The sequence below is a fragment of the Ctenopharyngodon idella genome, chromosome 17 (assembly GCF_019924925.1).
Source record: "Ctenopharyngodon idella isolate HZGC_01 chromosome 17, HZGC01, whole genome shotgun sequence".
NCBI lineage: Eukaryota > Metazoa > Chordata > Actinopteri > Cypriniformes > Xenocyprididae > Ctenopharyngodon > Ctenopharyngodon idella.
This window is the reverse complement of record NC_067236.1, coordinates 9,417,299-9,439,401: the sequence shown is the minus strand read 5'-3', so window position 1 is coordinate 9,439,401 and position 22,103 is coordinate 9,417,299. Positions and strand designations below refer to the sequence as shown.

The following is a 22,103-nucleotide window of genomic DNA, read 5'->3' as shown; positions in this document are numbered from 1 at the left end:
CAGCAATACACAGAGCCTTCAGAAAAAATATACACACATCTAAGGAAAACTTCATTATGTAATATGGATTTTTTATACATTTTTATTTTTTTTTGACAGATGCCTCGGGATAGCTTTGGGAAGCTGTTAACATCTCACAAGCAGTGTTAAATATGTAATTATGTGCTTTATGGTTTGTTTGGATCGACATTAATACATCAGAAGTAACTAAAATCGTAAAGTAAAACAAACAAGACAAAGGATTTGATGCTCATATATTATTTATTCCTTTTAAATATTTTCCTCTTATAATATACATTTCTATCTTAAATAATACAAATGCGCTGTGCTAGATCTATTATTTCAAAGAATGCCCAGTACTTCCATGCTGCACTGAAATATATATATTTGTATAGACACGCTCGCCCACATACACACAAACAGCCATTCATCAAAAGAGCAAAGAGCTTGGAATTCATGGTCAGTTTTGTATACAGAGGAATGAACGTAATCCTCTCCTTCTCTCTCTTCATTTTGGTACACAATATGTTGTATTTGCCATCCAGAACATTCTGCTAGAGAAGTATACATTTCAAAAATACATAATTTCCACACAAACAGCAACCATTAAGGAGTCTACTCAACCACACCGCCAACCAAAGCAAAACGATCTCTTAAATGTTCCGCGAAACCGCTATGGCATTAACACGTCTAAACTGGCTTATATGATGCTAGGAGATAACATTAACTGAGACAAAAAATACAACAAAAAAAAACAGAACTGAACGGAAGATCAGGACAAGATTATTTCACGTCTGTTTTTGTATATTTTGGTATATATTTATAACCATTAAGGAGTCTACTCAACCACACCGCCAACCAAAGCAAAACGATCTCTGCTTAAATGTTCCGCGAAACCTCTATGGCATTAACACATCTAAACTGGCTGATATGACGCTAGGAGATAACATTAACTGAGAAAAAAAAAAAAAAAAAACAGAATGGAAGATCAGGACAAGATTATTTCACTTCTGTTTTTGTATATATATATATATATATATATGCAAAGGCCGAAGTCGTATCTTCATATCTCAACTTCATCACAATGACATAATTACTTATTACTTCCGATTAATTAACATTTACTCATAATGTGAAAGGAATGGTTTTAAGAGTACCGCAACAAAGCACATCTGAACTTAAAAAAGGTCGGTAACCTAAAACAAATAGTCTTTACGTAAAGAAAAAAAAAAAAAACAGGTCTCCTCAGTCATCAGAGGTTGACCTTTTTGGGAGACCCTGTGAGTACAATACCACTCTTTAACTCTTCCATGTTATGTAAAGTCCTCTTGTTTTTGATTCTTGAAAAAGTCCAAAATAGGGAAGTGTGAAGGTCAGCATAGTGCGATCTTATCGATGCTATTTAGCATGGATAACAATGTGGTGCAAAACAAGCAGGCCGAAAATGTGAAGAGGCTTGAGGAAAAACAAAACCAACCAACCAGTATTTCTTCACATAGCAGACTGTCAACTATTTAAAGGCACAAACAGACCATATAAAACAGCTTTCTCATATCATAATTAGCGATCTTGTAACAAAACTACCATGTAGGACGAGAAGCAAAGGGCACACGTTGAAAGCAGGCCTGTGCGCGCGAGATAAAGTTTGTCCATTCACATTTGTAACTAACAGTTAGCGAGTTCTCTCATATCTCTTTGTACACGTACAACAAATACACAGTATTTTCCTGCATTGGAGATCAGTAGCAGGTGACGTTTGGAACTGAGTCAGACTGCTGACTCGGTGAATGAGAAGTTTTAGTGCAAACTAATGGAGTTGCGAAGGTGGATGTTAAGGAGTGGCGTGATAACCTTTGGTTTGCTGGGAAGGCAGAAAACGGGAAAACTCGGTGTAAGATATAAGGCAAGTCATGATGGGCGACGGGAGGACGAAAGCTCATTACACATTGGTCAGAATGGCAAGTTGGTTAACCAAATGCATTCTGGGATATTTGGTCCGCCACAATAAATCTGTGATCCCCCACACCCTGTTATGACGACTGAATGAATGATTGGCCAGTGTGCTGTGGATCAAACTGATTGGTGCCTCCTAAAAGATGGAGCTTGTGTTCAATTTATCTAAAAATAAATATTTTTAACCTTCCATCTACAGATAATTAGTTTAATAAGGGTGCGTTTACTACCAAAAAAGGGAATATTAGAGCTCTATTCCATAATTCAAGGTCATTGTTAATGTACCTGCATTAATTTCTTCTTCTTTTTACACTCATTCAGCAAATATAAAAGATAACTGCAAAAATAAATACTCAAATTCATGGAGTGAAAAATCACATTTTGGCGATCGGTACCTTTGAACTCAAGGTAGTTGTGCTCAGAATGCCGTTATATAAAGTCACAAGGGATAATAGCTGAAAGAAACGTTTTTTCAGGAGTGCTACGCCGAGAGCATTTATCTTAAAGGAAAAAAAAAATTGAAAACAACAACAACTCCCTAAAGACTTGTAGCCATCCAGTTGATAGGACTTTGATTGTGTCATAACGTTTTGGATTCTGGTTTCAGTGTATGGCTCCATTCAGACCTACTGCAGGTTTTTCAGCAGACGGCCATAGCGGAAGTCGTAAACGTGGCGGCAGACGAACACCAGGTCGGGATCGATGTCGTTGGGCACGCAACGATGAGCTGGAATTACATAGTCGGAGGGAGGGACCAGGGGGCTACGTCTGCGTAAGCCCTCCTCATGACACTTCACCAAGGCACAAAATCTGAAACATTAAAGATCAGATTAAAATTGTACAAAGGAAAGGAGGAGATGATACATTTAACACTTGCAATGAGGCGATAAATATGATCGCTTACCTACAGTACTGTGCTAATGTCAACACATAGCACTTATCCTCAATACATGCCACACTGTTTTCATCCTGATGCCGAGATGCGAAAATCTCATTCTGGAAAAATTCACACAGCATTAATATGTTATATTCAACTTAAGGGAATCCATGCTGTAAGTGTACTAAATAAATACTGCAACAAATGCCATGTGAAATAAAAATTCAGATACATATTGAATCAAATGCATGGAGGATGGAACAGCCTGCGCCTGTTAAAATTTTCAATATTCCCTTCATGAATTATAGTAGATATACAGAGTTCATAACGTGTTTGGGAGTGCTAGGAGTCATTTGTTTGTCCAGTGTCCGTATTTCAGGAGTTTACTGAACACCGGAAACTTATGCTGCCTACTTCCTCTATGAAACTCATAATCAAAGGAAGTCAAATGTTGACATTGCTAGTTTCCGGAGGACCACACTGCTGTGCCATGAGCAATTCTAGACTCACCTCACAGTGCATGCTGGGATTGCGACCCCCCTGAGTGTGCTCTGGGCGGTAGTACCAAAACAAGCTCATCATCAGCTCCCCTAAAAGTAGGATTCAAGTATTGTGAACTCTTCTGTGATTTTCATTGATGTATTACACCGCATTTCCACTGAAATTACCCGGAACAATTTGTCCCAGGAACATTTTTTCCAGAAACTTTTTTTTCCCCCCAGACCTGTTGCTGTCTGCGTTTCCATCGCGATCTAAAGTACCGCGAAGATTAGGCAAATTAGTCTGGTGACGTAGGACTGTGTGCGGCTTTCCAGTTCCCGCTGGATTTCATCCTCCGCATATAAGCTTAATAAAGTCTGAACCTCGTCGTCGGTCCATTGGCCGTATTTTTTGTTGATTCGAATAGCAAACAACTCTTACTGCACACACCGCAACTGACTTTCAAAAATGGTGGTTGAAATAAAATACTGCGAGGAGTCAACCAATCAAAATGCTGCAGGAACTCAACCAATCAGCATGTTCAGCACCCAAGTCCCAACCCCAAAAGTTCCTCAACTTTGAAAAAGTACTACTTTGTGAGCAGGGACTTTCTGAGGGGGAAATTTTTACCGGAACTTTATTTAGACCGTAGTTCCTGTGGTCGAAACACACCGAGAACCACCCCAAAGTCCCTAGTTCCTGAGAAAAGTTCCTTTGGTGGAAATGCTCTGTGAAAACAGAGTTTAGAGGAAGACTTACCTGACTCAGGGTCTTCCCAGAAGGCAGAGACTTTGGCCACATAAGGCAGGGACTTCTTCCTGGGACCTGAGCGCAGTAGCACGGTGTCTCTGACCTTGATCACCTCTCCATCTCTCTGCACTCCTTCATAGCACCTGCGCAGGGATGTTGATTCCTCGCCCTTAAATCAAATGAAAAATATAGAGTTCTACATTTTCTCTCATTATACACTTTTGTATTATGTTAGACATTTAAAAAAAAAAAAAAAACTTGAAACCAGCCTAATTATTTTAAGCTTTACTTATGATAGATTAATCAAGTAGTGGGTGGGTTGGGTTGTCTGAATGACTAGTCTCTAAACTCATTTCAAAAATTGCACTAAATTTAACTTGACACACTGTCCTACAAATGCAACATGGGGCACTCAAAAAACAAAAAACAAAAAAAACAAACAAAAAAAACAACAACTTTGAATTGCGAAGCAACGTTAAAAGATGTTCAAAGGCATCTAAATGTATACAACTGCGGAAGAGGCACCTGAAAGGAGATTCATTTTAAAAAGACCCTTTAAATAGGTGCTTACCATAAAAACTGTCTATCAGCTAAAGCACAGCATGCCGCTAACATGCTAGCTGAGAGCACTACTGCTAAAAATATCAAAACTAATATACAGATTTAGGTTAGATTTTTTAATGTTTTTAAAAGTCTCCTATGCTCACCAAGGCTGCATTTATTTAATCAAAAATATAATAAAACAGTGAAATATTACAACTTAAAAATTTTAGGTTACATTTTATTTTAAGGTGTCTTTGTGACGTACTGAGTAATATTAAGTAACTACATGTACTTTCTATTGGGTTAGGATTAGGGTTTAGTTTGGTTTGGTTTAGGGTTAGTTGCACATAATTCTACATAATTTATAGTTATTACTATAGTAACTACATGTAACATTTGTAACAATGACACTGTAAAATAAAGTGATACCAAATTTTAATTCTATTTACTTTAAAATGTAATTTATTCCTGTAATTTGTATTCAGTTTTGTATTTCTGTGGCAAAGCTGTATTTTCAGCAGCCATTACTCCAGTCTTCAGTGTCACATGATCCTTCAGAAATTATTCATTGGTGACCAGAAACATTTATTATTATCAAACCGTGATACATTTTTTTCAGGATTCTGTGATGAAAGTTCAAAAGACAGCATTTTTTTTAATTATTATTTTATAAGTAAGATTGACTGTCACTTTTGATCAACTTAATGCATCCATGCTAAATAAAAATTACCTTTGAAAGTATATATGGAAATTTTGCAGAGATACTGATGATACTAAGAGTAAAAATATATCTACCACGATTACACAGTAAAGTCTTTCATTAATTAAAATGACTTGTTTTTAGTAATATATTTGGCAAGGGTAAGACTTGCATCCAAATTCCTATAGTGCAGCCGAAAGACCTAGTAAAGGCGTAACTCAGCAATGTGGCAGACTAAATAGATCTTCCACTGAATCCTGAAGTGCTTGTGTGTAATCTTTTCAGAAACTCTCACATTTAATAAAATGTCTCAGTTCTTAAAGACACTAAAATGGAGAAGAAAACAGCAGCATGATGCAAGTGTTTTTTGTTTTTTTTGTAAAACACAACCGCTCATTGTCTTAGGTTTGCCCACTGGCTATTTACAACATGTTGCTTGTTTAAAATACTTGTTTGAAAGTACCTCACTGGAATTTAATAATCATGTCCTTTCCAATAAACGCAATACAATGTTTACTACTGACATTTTGTAACAGCTGTTCTAAGGAAATTGCCTGGGGCATCATTTTGTAATTTGCCAGGAATAAATGCAATATCTTTAATGAATCGCTGCTTTAAGTCTTGCTCTGGGTACCTAAATGTCTTTTTAGGAAATTTGCAATACACCAGTCTGTGTTGACACCATCCCAGGACAGGGCAACTCGAGTACATACCGCGATGAATACTTCCTTTTCTGTTGCCACACCAACAGGCAGCCAGCCGTTTGTTGCCCGGCGACGGCTGATCTTAGGCTGCTTGGCAGAGCCACTGCCATGGCCTGCTCCCAGCTGGCCATCCTTAATGTGGGGGCAAACAGCAGAGTCCCGCACCCCAGAACGAGAGCCACTGGGCGGCTTGGCCCTCTGAGGGCATTCCCGTCCCACTCTAATCTTCACCTGGGGTCGACTGGCGTCGGAAAGAGGCGTCTGCAGGTGGGGCACTGACTGGGTGGGTGGAGGCACACTGGAGATGGGGCAGATGGACAGAGGCATGGCAGAAGGCATTGTGATGGATGAGCTGTGGTCATCCAGAGGGTAAGAGTAGTCTTCTACAGAGCGGAGAAAGCAAAAATCATTGATTCATAAAATGCTCAACATGCATTTATGATCATAAACAAACACCATATTGCATGTAATACAACACAGCAGACTAATGCAGTCATAAATGAGTCAGTGTGCCAGATGCTGCGTGGTCAGATGCAAAGCTAAGAGCCTGTAACCACAATTATATACAACCTTGAGGGGATTGGGTTTTATGACAGGAACTACATATCAATTTAGAAATGTGGAAACATAGAGGCACTTGATTATTAATTCATAATTGAACTTCCAACAAAACAATGACAGTGCATTATCATTTCAATAACATTCAATTGCTGTGATCCAAGGGTGCCATAAAGGTTGTGTGGGCAGTTGAAAAAAAAAAACAAAAAAAAAACGCATGAACAAATTTCAGAGTGGATGAGCCAATCTTGGGAAACCTCCTTTCAATTGTCTATGCAGTTCCCATAGTGATGAGGAAATTTGAGGTGTGAGCCTGTAAATGTGATGCATTCTTCTGGTAATGCATAAAAAGAGACAAGAAACGTGCATTTTTAACCCCAGAAATTAAATTCTGTCACGATTTGTTTCAAAGCTGTACTTTTATCTGTGGAGCACAAAAGGTGAATTTTTTTCTTCACACTTTGATCTTTCTTTTTCCCATGCTATGATAAGTTCATTGTGACCACAGACTCAAGTTCCAAAAAAAATAAAACATAAAGCACACACAGTATGTTTCATCCACTAAATAATTCCTTATGATTCGATTTTGTATGGAAAAGATCTGTGCGAACAATAATTAAAATTCTTTGTGACGAGCAGGGCGGGCGAGAGCCGTGAGGGAACGGCGCGAGGCGCGTTGCACCGGTCTCGAGTATCTCACGGAGGAGCTCTGGAAGCATAAAAGGGGAGCGACGACAGTGAAGGACGAGAGAGGCCCAGGCCTGGACTTTAAGTTATGTTTTATTATGTTTGTGTGGCCGGCAGACGTCCGTGAGGATCTGCCGGCATTACTTTCGTTTTGTTATTTGTTTATTTAATATTAAAGTTATGTTGGAACGTTCCCGCCTCCTTCCCGTATTTACGAACTGTGTTACATTCTTCTTTTGTGTTCAGCATACGCATTTGACACGACATGAGGGTGAGTAAATAACGAGAGAATTTATTTCATCACTGGTTGATCTATCTCTTTAAGATTAAACTTGTCTAGAAATGCATACTTGTTACTTTTCATGCATTACCCATAATAATGTATCTTTGGGTGAACAATTTATTTAAACTGCCTAGATGTGGGACTAACTGTGGGAAACAAATCTGTGCAACTACAAGAAATTAAAAGTGCATAGTTGGGAAATGTCAAATTATGTCAAAGAATCCAATAACTAAGTTTGAATACAATGTTAAGTTTTATACTTCATAAATCACCCGATGTGCCAGATGCTGCACGGTCAGATGCAAAGCTAAGAGCCTGAAACCACAATCATATATAACCTTGAGGGGATTGGGTTTTATGACAGGAACTACATGTCAATTTAGAAATGTGAAAACAGTGAAACACTTGTGAAACTACCAGAAATCAAAAAGTACATAGTTGGGAACTGTCAAAGTAAGAGGAAAAAACATTAACTTTGAGTACAATTTTAAGTATTATACTTTAAATTTAAATAAAGATCAAAGAACACATACATTTACTGATAAAACGTATTAAAAATATCGACATACTGATTAAACAAAATTTGTCCCTCACTCTATTGCTGCTTGAACCATCTAATATTCAAGACTTTCAAATATTTTCTAAATAAAATCACAAGTCTTCCATTCTTAAATTAAATTGGAAATCTTTTGAGGCTGCTGAGATTTATTTTCAGTCATTTAAATGCGGTTTAGTCTATATGCATGGTCAAATCAGCACAGGGTCAGAGGTCAGTGAGTGAAAGCACTGAGTGACTTATCTGAAATCAATCATCTCTTTCGAATTACTGTGTTACTGGCCAATTCACCATTGCAATGATGGGAAGAGGAATGACTCTTTAGTAGCTGAATAACAAGTCTGCAGCCAGGCTGACTCCTTCAGGGACCTCTCGTCCAAAGGATCAGGGCTATCAGCCCTATCACCCTACCCATCCCTGAGGTTTGACATCAATGAATAGTAAATCTAAAAAATCTAATAGAAGCAACAAGCGTAAATTGAACACCAAATTTGACCAAATCAAACAGCCCTCAAACTAAGTGCACACAATGACATGAGGTTGGAGTGGCAATCACACTCTGTCTACACAAATAATGGATAACAATACTTAAGATAACCCTGTTCACAGTGCTAGGTCTCTGCGGATCGAGTCTGGGTAAGCGTGTAAGGAAAAACGCAGTCATTGTACATTCACTCAAGCATGAAGTGTTGCATTATTGGAGGAAAACTTCACTTCTCCCTGCAGTATATAGACAGATTTAATAAATTTGCGCTCTCCTAATACTCAGTTTCTAGCGCACACAGTATCGATCGGTTCAATAAAGCACTTTGCGTATGTAAGATTTTTTTTTTTTTTTAAGTGTAAAGCTTTGCACTTTCCAAAATTACACAATTTCCACATCCGTTTAATAGCAAATCAAATATACCAACTTTAAAGTAATACTAAAATGCCTTTGCTTTGCTTGTTTGTCTTGTCATGGTAAAAGTCATGCTGTACCTAAAGAGAAACCCACAGAGAGTCAGATTACTGTCTCATTAACGGAGATTACGGAGAGTGAAAAATTACATTGTATAACCCAGCCGTGTAGTTAAAAACCAACAAGGGAGCATGTCTGCGGAGGTCTCTGCCTGTGCTGAGGTTCACAGGCGGCTGCGAGACCGCAGCTGCCACCTCACAATGAACAGACAGTTCAAGTCTCCTGCCAACAAAAATAACCAGCACCCTCCCCACCTGTGGCAATTACTCACATGCAAACCAACAGACTGCAGGGAACATGTCACAGTGACGTGGCTGGGGAAGGGGATTTCATTTCATTTGTCTCCTACACAAGCCGTTACTTTTTTTCACAAGTCCTTGATGCAACCTCGATGGGGTTTCTCTTGACATCTTTTAATGTCACTGTATTTGTTGTGTACACCTTTAGACCTTTAGATCAATCAATTTAGAGACTGTGTGAGCTCATTCATAAAGACATCTACTGCTGAGACTGGGTCAAGGCTGAGGATACAAACATGGTATAGTATGATGATTGTGGAAATCAATCCAGAGATACATTTTACATCCAGTCCAATGTTCTCCTCCAAACAATATGTATAGTCATGCACACATATATATATATATATATACTGTGTGTATTATTAATTTAAAATAAGTGTTTTCTATTTTAATTTATTTTCATTCATTCCAGTTTTCAGAGTCACATTATGCTGATTGCATTGGTGCTCAAGAAACATTTCTTTTTATTATCTGAATAAAAGGATCTTTCAAAAAAAGTGCAAAAAAGGTTTACAATATAAATGTTCCTAATGTTCCATTAACAAACAAAAAACCCCGCATTGCGGTGCCAAACAGTGTGAAACGATGCAGTGTTAGGTGATAATACACGGGGCAAATTTTTGCGCAATGTTGCTGGGCAATGTTGCCATCAACGGGCAACCTGGTGAGACACAGGGCAACTAATTAGGGCAACGGACAGTTGGCAGCAACCAATCAGAGAGGAGCAAATCTATTGCCAACCCAACAAATACTTTATTATTAAACACTTGTAAGGCACTTCATTTCACCTTTTCAAATATTTTCTTCATTTTTATTAAATATAAATGCCTTTCCAATCTGATTTGTGATGAGAAAAGGAAGAGAGCAAGTTTGGCAAAAGGTGAATTCGAACCTGGGTTGATCGCGTCAAAAGCTACTTTCACGTGCCACACTCCCTACAGCCTACACCACTGCAGACGTTAACAGATGCGTCTTTTTAGTATTTAACTGAAAACATTCGATGGCTAAATTTCAGCCTACACACATTAAATTGGACACTTGTTGGTATTTTAAGCATTAAATGAGATAAATTCCCTGTTTTGTGTTGACACATGACAACTTACCAGCGTAAAAAGATATAAGTTCACGCTCCTTTTCTTCGCTCAATTGCCGCTGAGAGGCTGCCATCTTGTTTGAATTTTTTTCGGAACTCTCCAAGCCGGTCACGTGATCAGATGCTAGCATTCTGATTGGAGGATCTCAAAAAATTGCCCGCGACCTATCTAAAGTATCCAGATAGAAATGTGTTGCTTATTCTCAATGGGAAAGTGCCCAAGCAACATTGCTCGGCAACATTGCCTGGCAAAGTTGCCCCTTGTATCATCACCTTTAGAATGTTATAACTAGACGCTTAGTAACCGACAACCAATCGCGTGCCTTGGGCAGTCACGGAAACACCGATCAATGTATAAACAGTCGTTTCTGCGTATGATAGGAAAAATGTTACACGGCGAAGGAAAATGTGCCAATTGAAGTGAAGAAGAGACTGTTTCATTCTTATCTTTATAGTTTGAAAAGTTCACTCAGAAAAACTTGATATTACAGACAGCAATGTGTAATATGAGGATGCGCAATGCTAGAGCCTTTATGTAAACATGTCACGTGCTTCGTTTGTCCAGTCAGTAACACTGACACCGCAAATATTCAAATAGGTCTTTAGCCCGGGGTTTAGGAATGTGCAGTGTGAAACAACAGTTTATGAATACCCAGGATTAACTGTTAACCCCGGTTATAGTATGAGCTAGGGTTGGGCAATGTCCCCTAAATTGGCAGTTGACGATGTTTACAGTAAAACATCGCTATGGACGATGATATCGTCGGGGGATTATTTAAATTTTTCGTTATTATATAATTATTATTCGTTATTTTACTTTATTACTTTATTTATTTTATTTCCCAACTAATGACTCATCCGGGCTTTCCAATAAGTTGCACGTAAGGGGAAAAAAAAGTAGCTTTCTTCCACTTAAAAAGAGTTGTGCACTTTTAAGCACTTTTTATTTTAATATATCTCTTTACATAATTTTTTTTTCTACTTAAAACCTATAATTTCGTTATTTTACTAACCCAACTAATGACTCATCCGCGCTTTCCAATAGGTTGCACGTGAGGGGGGAAAGTAGCTTCCTTCCACTTAAGAAGAGTTGTGCACTTTTTATTTTAATGTATTTCTTTACATAAATACTATTTTCTACTTAAAAGCTATAATTTCGTTATTTTACTAACCCAACTAATGACTCATCCGGGCTTTCCAATAGGTTGCACGTAAGGGGAAAAAGTAGCTTTCTTCCACTTAAGAAGAGTTGTGCACTTTTAAGCACTTTTTATTTTAATATATCTCTTTACATAAATATTTTTTTCTTCTTAAAAACTATAATTTCGTCATCCGGGCTTTCCAATAGGTTGCACGTGAGGGGAAAAAAAAAGTAGCGTCCTTCCACTTAAAGAGTTGATACAATGGCGTTCTTGTTCTTTGTTGTTCTTCTGTGTTTTAATAAATTTGTGTTATCAGAATCACCTTCATTCTTTCATTTGATTTGACATTATGGCCAAGGAAAATTGTCTTTAAAGGTATTTATTAACCAGACAAAAGTTAATTGACGTTCGCTGAATTCTGGGTTTATATCTTAAACTGCCGCTTCAGTGCAGTATAGCCACAGAGCTATGTAACAATCAGCACAATCTCCCAAGACACTACAATAGGCTACTAATAATTCATTAATAAGGGCTGTTTTCTTGTACAAAATTTAATATTTTAAGTTAAATGTACAGTGTTAGACATGTTAAAAAGACAAGATTCTAACAATGTCAAGATCAAATGCCTGACACGGTATTTTCACAGACTAACACACATCACGTCTCTGGCATAGACTACAGTATTTAAAATAGCATATATGCATTAGTTATATTCTCAATTTAATTTACAGAGCAATTCCTGCAAAGATTTTAGGTTAACTATAGTCTATAGAAGAGACTAGGATTAGTGTGTGTATTTTTTTTTTACAGTCTATGGTGTCGACTTGCAAGACTCGCAGCGGAGTGGGGCGGGGGCGTGGCATCACGATGGTGATATCGTCCATCGGCACAACCCTAGTATGAGCAGCGTGAAACGTGAATTATGATAACCCAGGATTCTGTTTATCTGGGGTTTAGAATGACCCAGGGTTAACCATTTCATGTGTGAAAAGCTTTACAGTTTACCAATTCTCACTCTCTCCTCCACACTTCAATCAATCACAAGAACAGAAGGCAAACTGTGTCAAGTTCAAATGATCAAACATCCTAGGCCCTGTTTCCACCTGGTATTAAGATGCGTTTTGGTCGATCGGATCACAAGTGGACAACACTAAATACAGGTGTAAATGGGGTGTAAAACATTTTGAGCTTGTCCACTTTCGACCACTTCCAGAGGTAGTCAAAAACGCATTTGACTGGATTGCTTTAATATTGGAAATGCTCATGTGGTTGAATGCGTTCGAACAGCCACGAAAGACCTACTCTCCGCCTACTGACCTAATGCGTAAACATGGGAAGCGCACTAGCCAGATGGGATTTAAACTTTGTCGGCTGAAGACCCAAGTTTGGTTTGAAGATGAAAAACGTACCAAGCACAATGTTCTCTCACCATTCCTGATTTCTAACACGCACTCATCGCGTTCGGCCGGTCTTGCAGCTGTAAGAGCAGAAACGAAAGTGGCTGCTCTCCGTATGTTTTTCCATCATCATGGGCGCGTTCATATGTAAATTGAGCAAGCTTATTTTGTCTATTAGATTGAAAGATGTGAAAAAACCCTTACATTTGTCCGCCCATAGACCATCCCCTCAAAGAAATCAGGACAGAAGTGGTTGAAAGTGGACAAAAAGGACGGATTAAAATACCAGCTATAAATGAGTATGTGTCTCCCTCGTCCACTTATGATCCGATCGACCAAAACGCATCTTAATACCAGGTGGAAACAGGGCCCTAGTGGTTACAGTTATGGAGCAAGAGACATTTTTTTCTTTCATTCCATTTCCCATCCTACCTTTTTCCACTTTGTGCATGCAGCTGGAGCATCCTGCGTTGTACGAGCAGCCCCTGCTAGTGATGGGTTGCGTGGGTCTGTAGGCATAGCTGTTGAGCCTGCAGGCTTCTCCGTAGCAGGTGCCCACAGAGTTACAGTACGCCGGATGAGGGATCCCTGTAGGATGGGAAACCGAAGAGGGCAGCAATTTTGGTCTCTGGACCCCACTAGTGCGCATCGCCAGTGGGGGTACGGACGAGGGCGCGTGGCTTCCTGGATTTGAGCTTACGGGAAGCGCCGGAGTCCCGTGATGGGCAATGTGGACATAGTACCCAGGGTAACAGGGATAGGAATGGGCACCGATGGGCATAGCTGGATGTGTCAGCGTGTGAGGAGAAGGAAGAAATCCCTTCAGAGAATGTTCATCGGTTTCCGGGAAGGTTTTCTGGCCGAGGAACAGGGCTAGTCTATGGCAGTACTCCACTGATCTCTCCTGGGAACAGCAGTAATATGATTTCACATCAGTCTCTGTTTTCTCTTCCTTCACAGGCTTCAGGGGAAAGCTGAGCATGGATCTGCACTGATATCTGGGGCTAATAAAGCCATGGCTTCCTGTGCTCCCGTCCCACAATGCCTCAGTGTGGAGGGCTTGCTTCTCGCAGAGGCTGCAGCATTGCTGCGCTACTTTTAACTTGGACTGACAGGCCAAGTTGTGCTGCTGTTTACGTGATTTAGACTGTAGCGGTTTCCCTCGCACTCCTCCGCCGGTCGGTTTGCCATCTGTTTTACCTCTGCGCTTCACTCCAGAGGACGTGCTGGTCAGCTTGAGCAGGGCGGCCGCATTTAAACCAGCCAGGCGCTTGGGAGCAGGACTGTTTAGAGTCTGTAGATCAATAGCGTCAGCCTCCGTCTTCGCTTTTTTGTGGTTTCGACATTGTTCAGTCTCTCCGGTACATGTGCGTTTACGGTTGTCTTGGACTTTTCTAGAACAATCATTATCTTTCACTGTGTCTTTAGAGATAGAAGTGTCTCCTTTTGTCTGTTGCTGCTTCTTTGAGAGTTTTGATGCCTGTTGGGGGTCCTCTCTGTCCAACAGCAGACTGTTAACGGCCTCTGCATTCAGAGAGGCCAGCCGTCTCTGACGAGGTTCAAGGACGAATTCTGTGTATAAGGCAGATTTATCCGGTTTCACTTTGCTTTTTGGTTCAGGCGCTGACTGGCAAGTCTTACAAGTTTTCTTGCGACACTTGCAGATTTTCGCCTTCACCTGCATTTCCTTCTCCTTGCCCTTCATGCTGTTCCTACACGTTTCGCTCTCGTCCAAGCGCGTCAGTACGACACAGCAGTTAAGCGCGCTCACTTCACCCAATCCATGTCGTCCCCTGAGGGGGTACAGCTTCCGGTCTCTCTCTGTGGTCTTCCCTTTTATTTCCTTAACTTTTCCTCTTTGGGTAGAGCATTTTTTAGCCTTCTTTTCTGGCCAAGTTCTGTCCATAGTTGTCTGACAGCTCACCTGGTCCGCAGATTCACTCTTATATCCACATAAAGAGTTCCTCTGCCGTGCATGGGTCATCACACTCTGTCATGCAAAACCTATAAAGGAAAATATAAAGCATTATTAATTACTAATTTCAAAGCTGTAACTGCTATGATTAAATCTATGTGTACAGGAGCCATTAGGAATTTCATAACCTTTACTAATTAATATTAATGCAACCGACTATGTAAACTAAAGCTGAAAAATCAGCACAAATGTGGCCTTATGTGCCACCCTAATCAGGTTTCTGGTCTGGCAAGAGTTTAAAGATTTTTAATTGGGAAGGGACAAACATGATTACTAAACGGCGTAGGTGCAATAAACAATTTTTTTAATGAGCAAATGTTGTTTTGGCCTTTTGTAACAGCCTCTATGTAAATTCACACAATGCATAAATAACATTCTTTTAATATTTTATCTTAGCAGGCTAGTTACACTTCTGAGATTTGACCTAAATCATTCCTTTAGCACATACTGGCGAAACAGGCTTCAAGAACTGATTACATTCGACTCTAATAGACCTGGAACACTGCCATAATTAGCCTATGTCCATTATTCAAATGAACGATGAAGTAATTGCTAAAACATATACAGAGAGACCGCAAAACGTAATATTATGACATTGTGTGTTATGATTGATGTGATATTACTACAATGTCTGAAACTTAGGTCAGCTATTCTTATTTACATATTGCATTATTTAAAGGGATATTTCACCCAAAAATGAACATTCTGTCATCATTCATTCACCCTTGTGTTGGAAATCGTATCGCTTTCTTTCTTCTGCAAATTACAAAAACATGTTTAACATGTCCTTTGTCATGTAAGTTCAATGACTGGACCTTTCAATAGCATTAAAACAACATGATGATAAGTAACTTATGACAGGATATTGCTTTAAGAGACACAGTGACACCTGATCTGTAAAAATTAGTCAGGATGCCCATTAAATTGTTGCTCTCGAAATAAAACAAATATTTGACTTGCAATTTTGTGGTACATAAAGTTAAATACTTATAAACTCAAATGTCAGATGACAAATGAATGCAAGAAATATTCAAACACATTCATCAATATTTCCTCACTATGAGAAGATCTTTCTGATGACATCCTGGAGATTTAACATGTCCAACATGTTTCCCCAAGACCTACTGATTAGCTGAAAGGCAAGTCAGGGGGTCAAACACACACAGAGACATATGACAGTAATTGGGCTCCATATGAAATTTAACACTAACTGACACAAAACACTAACTGCTTTGACCTATTGACAAGTTCCTCTTTCTTTAAAAGGAACAGAAGTCCTTGAGGCTTTCCAGCTGACTCTGAAGTTAGACTTAGCTATTATTAGTCAAAGACATCTTTTAAACTTTGATGCATTGCTTTAGTTTAAATATGATTTTGAGTTTTATGTTCTGTATTATTAGTATCACTGTGCTCCACCATGAAAGGCAGAGGAGATTTGAAAAAGTATGAATGCTACAGGCTTGCTTGGATTGTGTGAAAAGATTCATTTATTCATGTGCTCGGTTATTAAGTTTGACAGCTGCTGTATTTGAATCTCCATCTGTCAAATAAAAGAGGTCATCATAACCATCAGTCAACCTCAGACGCATGCAGTGCTCTCCTTTACAACGCACAGAGCAAGTTTAGCACCCATGAAAGAAACATTTTTATGTTTCATATTCCCAAAACCACACTGTAAAATAAGGACACAAAAAGGCATCTACAATAATTGACAACTGTAGCATTCTCTCATTTCAGCAACAATCCTCTTCAGCTGCCCTACTGCTCAACCATTTAAAATCATTCAGCCGTGCCAGATAAAGAGGGGAATCATTCCTTAGTTCTGACCACAAAAGTGACTACTTTAACTGAACAGGTTATACTAAAAGTAAAATATCCAAACATACACATTTACAGTAGACATCAATATTTATCTTTACAATGTTATTTATAATTACTATTATTAAAATATGCATTATGTTTAATAAGTTTTGTTGTGATTTGTTGTTAACACTGTATTATCATTAAATATTTAAAAATATTAAATATTGGATTTGGTTATTAGATATATATATATATATATATATATATATATATGTGTGTGTGTGTGTGTGTGTAAAACAAACATCTAAAATCTCCAATATGAAGAACCAGCATTAACCCAGAAAAAAATAAAATTATAGGATGAAAGCATACTACTTCTCTTCTGTTGCTTTATAAAGTAATTTAAAGATTACAGCAATTAAAACCTACAGTATGTTCACAAATGTTAAAAGCTTTAAATTAAAGTGCCACGAAAAGCTAAATCAACAGTCTGTAATTCTTTGAATGTCACAAGTTATTGATCTGGAGGGATGTGTGGCTCATAAAATAATACACTAACTGCCGGTCATGTCCAATTGAGTGACACAACACAAACTCTCCAGTGGAAGGTAGCTGGAGGATGAATTTTTGGCACGATATTGTGGAAAATTAGAGGTTCCCTTTCTAGTTTCAAGAGGGGTGAAGGGAAATGGACTGCTGCCCATAATTAACCACAATTCCGGGTGTTTTTTTCGGGTTGAGGTATCAGCCCGACTTTCTGGCAAATAACCGGATAGCCATCTGGCCTTTCGGGCGTAAAACGAAAACGTTAAAGAGAAAATGTATCCAGTATGCGCTTTAATAGTGGGGTTAATGCGGTTTAACGTGATATCTGACATGTAGAGAGGAAATAAGTTGCTCTTTCCTTCGTGTAATTTGAAATTCACCCCTCACTGTACACAAATAGATGTTGTTCTTTTTTCCTCCTACACTGCAGATACGGAGAAGGTGAAGGTGTGGATTTGGAAAAAAAACTGAAAGAAAGGAGGAAACACATCAGAGTGAAATGTACAGCGCGATTAAAGTAATCCGGGATAAAGGCGGCAAGCGCGTGCTGGAGGTGTATGATGATGAGTGGAGCTCGCGCGGCTCATAGGGCGTATCACACACACTAAAAAAAAACAGCGCTGTTCGCCTCACATCCTACTGTTTCTGCCACCGCATACCTCCCAACAGCGAAACCGAACCAGCACGGAAAACTCGAAACCGAGCAATTAATGTCAGTGCTGAAAATGCCACTAAACGGCCAACCGTGAGAATCAAACGCCGAAGCGTGTAGCGCTCGGTCGGTCCCTGCCGAAATTTCCGAGCTTCGCGATGGTATCCTGAGCACGATGAAAGAACAGTTTTCGCAAGTCTAACTAAAAAGCGTCTCTCGAACCGAATTCATACAGCAATGATTACGAATCATGTCATATTTCAGGCTATTTCCCCACCAGAGAGAGAGAGCGCAAGAGAGCGAGCGCGAGAGAAAAGCGCATAACCAAGATAAAACAGATTAGTAATCCTTCATTTACCTCGTCATCCACTCACTCCGCTGTATTCCCGATCAAATAATCACATTCCGCGAGCAACGAGGGTCCTGTTGTTGGGCTATTACAACAATATCGATGTTCAACAGTGAAATGAAACGAGGGGAGCACACAGCTGACAAGACACGTTTAATCGGTGACCTACTTCCGAAGTAGCGTGCTGCTCGAGATAATATTCATGCGCTGCATTCGTGAAAGCCGCTGCTGCGCTGGGACGAGGTCTCGTTGGCATCACTCAGGTAGTTCAGTGATGAAAAATGCAAAAAATGACAAGCATCGGCTGAGATTTAGACCCCTTCGCTCCGTAAAACTCACTGTTGGTCAGTGCTTGGTCTCACGCAGTGAGCAAGTGCCTTGGATCAACAGCTATTACATAATGGACAGCCTTGGACTATCTCATCATCAGCAATACTCAGAAACTAGATAATGAAATAATTGCCAAAGGGAAAAAGTTTGCATGAGGTTATCAGAGCTGTCTAGGCACCACTTCTAGTTTTAAAAGATTATAATTGCTCACATATAGTGCTATTGATTCCTTTACTCCTAATACTTCCAGGAACAAGCCCTACTTCCCTATTCAAATCTAATTCAAACTGGTTGGTTTTTGACCTTCTCATTACAGAATGTTTGTCAAGCTTATGTAGTCACCTCTTTAATGTGAGCTGCATGTGAAAACAAGAACCTCAGGCTAATATAAATAAATTCATAAACAAATTACACTGTAAAAGCAGTGCAATCACTTTAATCCTATTTTAGGGTTTAGAACACAATTTTAACTGAATAATGATTTAGTGTCCCTAAATGTTACTTAAACACTCACTGATGTTTGTGTAAAGAACGCACCTAAATGCCTTTCATTTGCATAATTTTATAGATTTATGGATTTCAGTTGGAGAAAAAAAAGTGTTGCTATACTTTGTTCAGTACTACTACTTCCACATAATTAGTAATAGGCCCATAAAACAAAACTAAAACAAGTCAAATTCACAAATAATGTTTTGTTATTAAACAACTTAATAGATATCATTGAATAGTGTGTTAGACAATAATAAAATTCCAAAAATTTCCAACATACACTCTAAGAAAAGTCCATAAAATAGGGAACTTTCTTTCTTTTTACAGGTGTATTTTACTGTATTCATCATTGCATTGTGTTTGTTTTAGGGTTGAAGGAAATGTCGGTAAACTTGATGTAAAAAGTACTGGTAATCTTCTGCCAGGACATTATCTGTTTTTCTAGAGATTTTTTTCTTAAGATGGACTTCTCCTTACTTGTTCCATGAATTCCAATGAAAAATGTTTGAATTGAGTAGGAATGCCTTAAGGGATTAGTTTACTTCAGAATTAAAATTTCCTGATAATTTACTCACCCCCATGTCATCCAAGATGTTCATGTCTTTCTTTCTTCAGTCAAAAAGAAATAAAGGTTTTTGAGGAAAACATTCCAGGATTTTTCTCCATATAGTGGTCCAAATTGCAGTTTCAATGCAGCTTCAAAGGACTCTACACGATCCCAGACGAGGAATAAGGGTCTTATCTAGCGAAATGTTCGGTCATTTTCTTAAAAAAAAAAAAAAATTATATACTTTTTTTAACCACAAATACTCATCTTGCACTGCTCTGCGATGCGCCACGCATGACGTAATCACATTAGAAAGGTCACACGTGACGAAGGCGGAAGTGCCATGGTAGGGTGAAAAACTCCATCTCATTTTCTCCTCCAACTTTAAAAATCATTCAATATCGTTGTTTTACCTTTTTTTTGTAAAGGACGTTTGGCTTAATCTTTGCACATTCGCTTTGTAGACACTGGATCTGTACTTTCACCTACGTCATGCATGACCTTTGTAGCGTGATTACGTCGTGTGGCGGATCGCAGAGCTAGTGCAAGACTAGCATTTGTGGTTAAAAAGTATATACATTTTTATTTTTTTTTAGAAAATGACCGATTGTTTCACTAGACAAGACCCTTATTCCTCAGCTAGGATCGCGTAGAGCGCTTTGAAGCTGCACTGAAACTGCAATTCGGACCTTCCACCCGGTGTACCCCAGTGAAGTCCACAATATGGAGAAAAATCCTGGAATGTTTTCCTCAAAAACCTTAATTCTTTTCGACTGAAGAAAGGAAGACATGAACATCCTGGATGACATGGGGGTGAGTAAATTATCAGAAAATTTTAATTCTGAAGTGAACTAATCCTTTAAAGTCAATGTTGTGTGCATAAATATCTTGAAAAAGTGTATAATATCTGGATGCTGTTGCTAAAGAAATACTAATACAATAGATTTGGTGAACATTTGCTTTCTCTTGAAAGTAGACAGTATCCAATTTAAGACTCAATAATAGAAGATTGAAGGAAAATGGAGCAAGAACACAGTGTAAATTGATGGGGAAGAAGGCCTATATCAAGTTTTACAGCTGCAGCCTGATCTCCTTGTCAAACGAAATACTATTTTTCTAAGATAACTAACACAGAAGTAGGATATATACACTCCGCTTTAAGTTAGATAAACAACTCTAAATGATTTAAGCTTCACCTATACACAAAAGTGTGACTGTAATGAAGATATGATGTCTGAGAGAAGTGGCTGTGGATAAATATACACAGAGTTTACATACAGTTAAGAATACACTTCGGTGTAAGTACAAAGTTGATATGCTTGAGAGCTCTTTAAGGAATCCATAATGATAATCATGTATAGACAGAAGACAAAAGCTTCAAGGTCCTACAAAGGATAATCTGAGAGAGAAATGCCGCAAAATACTCAAGAGCTTAATTTTTTTTTTTTTTACATATAAATTGATATGTTTAATACCATTCAGAAAAATGTTTAATTTAGGAAAAATTAATGGAATTTGCATACTTAGACCAATAAGCTCAACAGATCAAATAGATAAGCACTTCAAAATCTTCATAAAACTTGCTCGAGGCCAGATCTTAACACACACAATGAAACATCAACTAGGATCTTCTGCTCAAAGATTCTTCCTCTGAGGCTGCAATGTCTCATATAAGATAGAGTATCAAATAAAGATGTTAAATGAACGGTTCCTAAAACGTCTGGTTATCCTGTTGATTATAATCAGGGAGCCTTTAAAACACACACTGCATGTGGCAGGATGGCGAACACAGCCTAAGCTATTACATAAATCTTAGCAATAAAAAGTGGGTGGAAATATTAGACCCTTCTATCAAGCCCATTAGTATCTTGAGTGGAAAAAGCTTTAGAAAGTGAAATTTTCTGCTTTATGAACCAATCATGATAAAAGCAAAGCAAATGTCTGTGTCATCTCAAATTTCCATCTGTCTTTTAAAACAGAAAACTAACTAAAAACAAATGAACAGGGGTAGCAATTAACACTGCAAGCAAAGCTCATTTTACACTGACACAAGCTCACAGCATAAACCTCAAAGTAAAGATGTTTTTCCAGCAGATCAGCCTTCAGCTTGACCTTCTCATGAACGTGATTATCTTACGCTACTATGCTGATTTAACGAGAGAAAGAAAAACATTTGAAATAGGCTATTTAACTCACATAATTCAGCCTCATTTAACAGATGCTCACTGCTTTTATAGATCAGATGGTAAAGCAAAGCATTATGATTAAAGCTTGGTCATCCGTATGCCATTGATGCCAACATGAGGAAATTTCCCTATGAAGATCAATAAAGTTCTGCCTATTAGTATAGACAATAGGTAAACACAATTCAAATACAAAAAATAATTGAAGTTTTAATTTAAATTATAGATAATTTAAGTAACATTAGTTTG

General features: G+C 38.5%; 1 protein-coding gene across 3 annotated transcripts in view; it reads right to left on the bottom strand.

The window, feature by feature from the left end:
* Positions 1 to 242: 242 nt before the first annotated feature.
* The window catches only part of bahd1 (bromo adjacent homology domain containing 1), a 39,443-nt gene continuing 17,582 nt past the window's right edge, over positions 243 to 22,103 (bottom strand). Inside the window, exons 1-7 of one of the 3 annotated variants that reach the window (XM_051867323.1) lie at positions 18,475 to 18,676; positions 13,413 to 14,984; positions 6,017 to 6,390; positions 4,070 to 4,229; positions 3,341 to 3,420; positions 2,858 to 2,949; positions 243 to 2,763 (exon numbers count right to left, since the gene is read on the bottom strand). In XM_051867323.1, coding sequence (XP_051723283.1) covers positions 2,580 to 2,763; positions 2,858 to 2,949; positions 3,341 to 3,420; positions 4,070 to 4,229; positions 6,017 to 6,390; positions 13,413 to 14,964 — 2,442 coding nt within the window. In that variant the 5' untranslated portion in view covers positions 14,965 to 14,984; positions 18,475 to 18,676 and the 3' untranslated portion in view covers positions 243 to 2,579. The other 2 variants (XM_051867322.1, XM_051867321.1) reach the window with 2 other exon arrangements.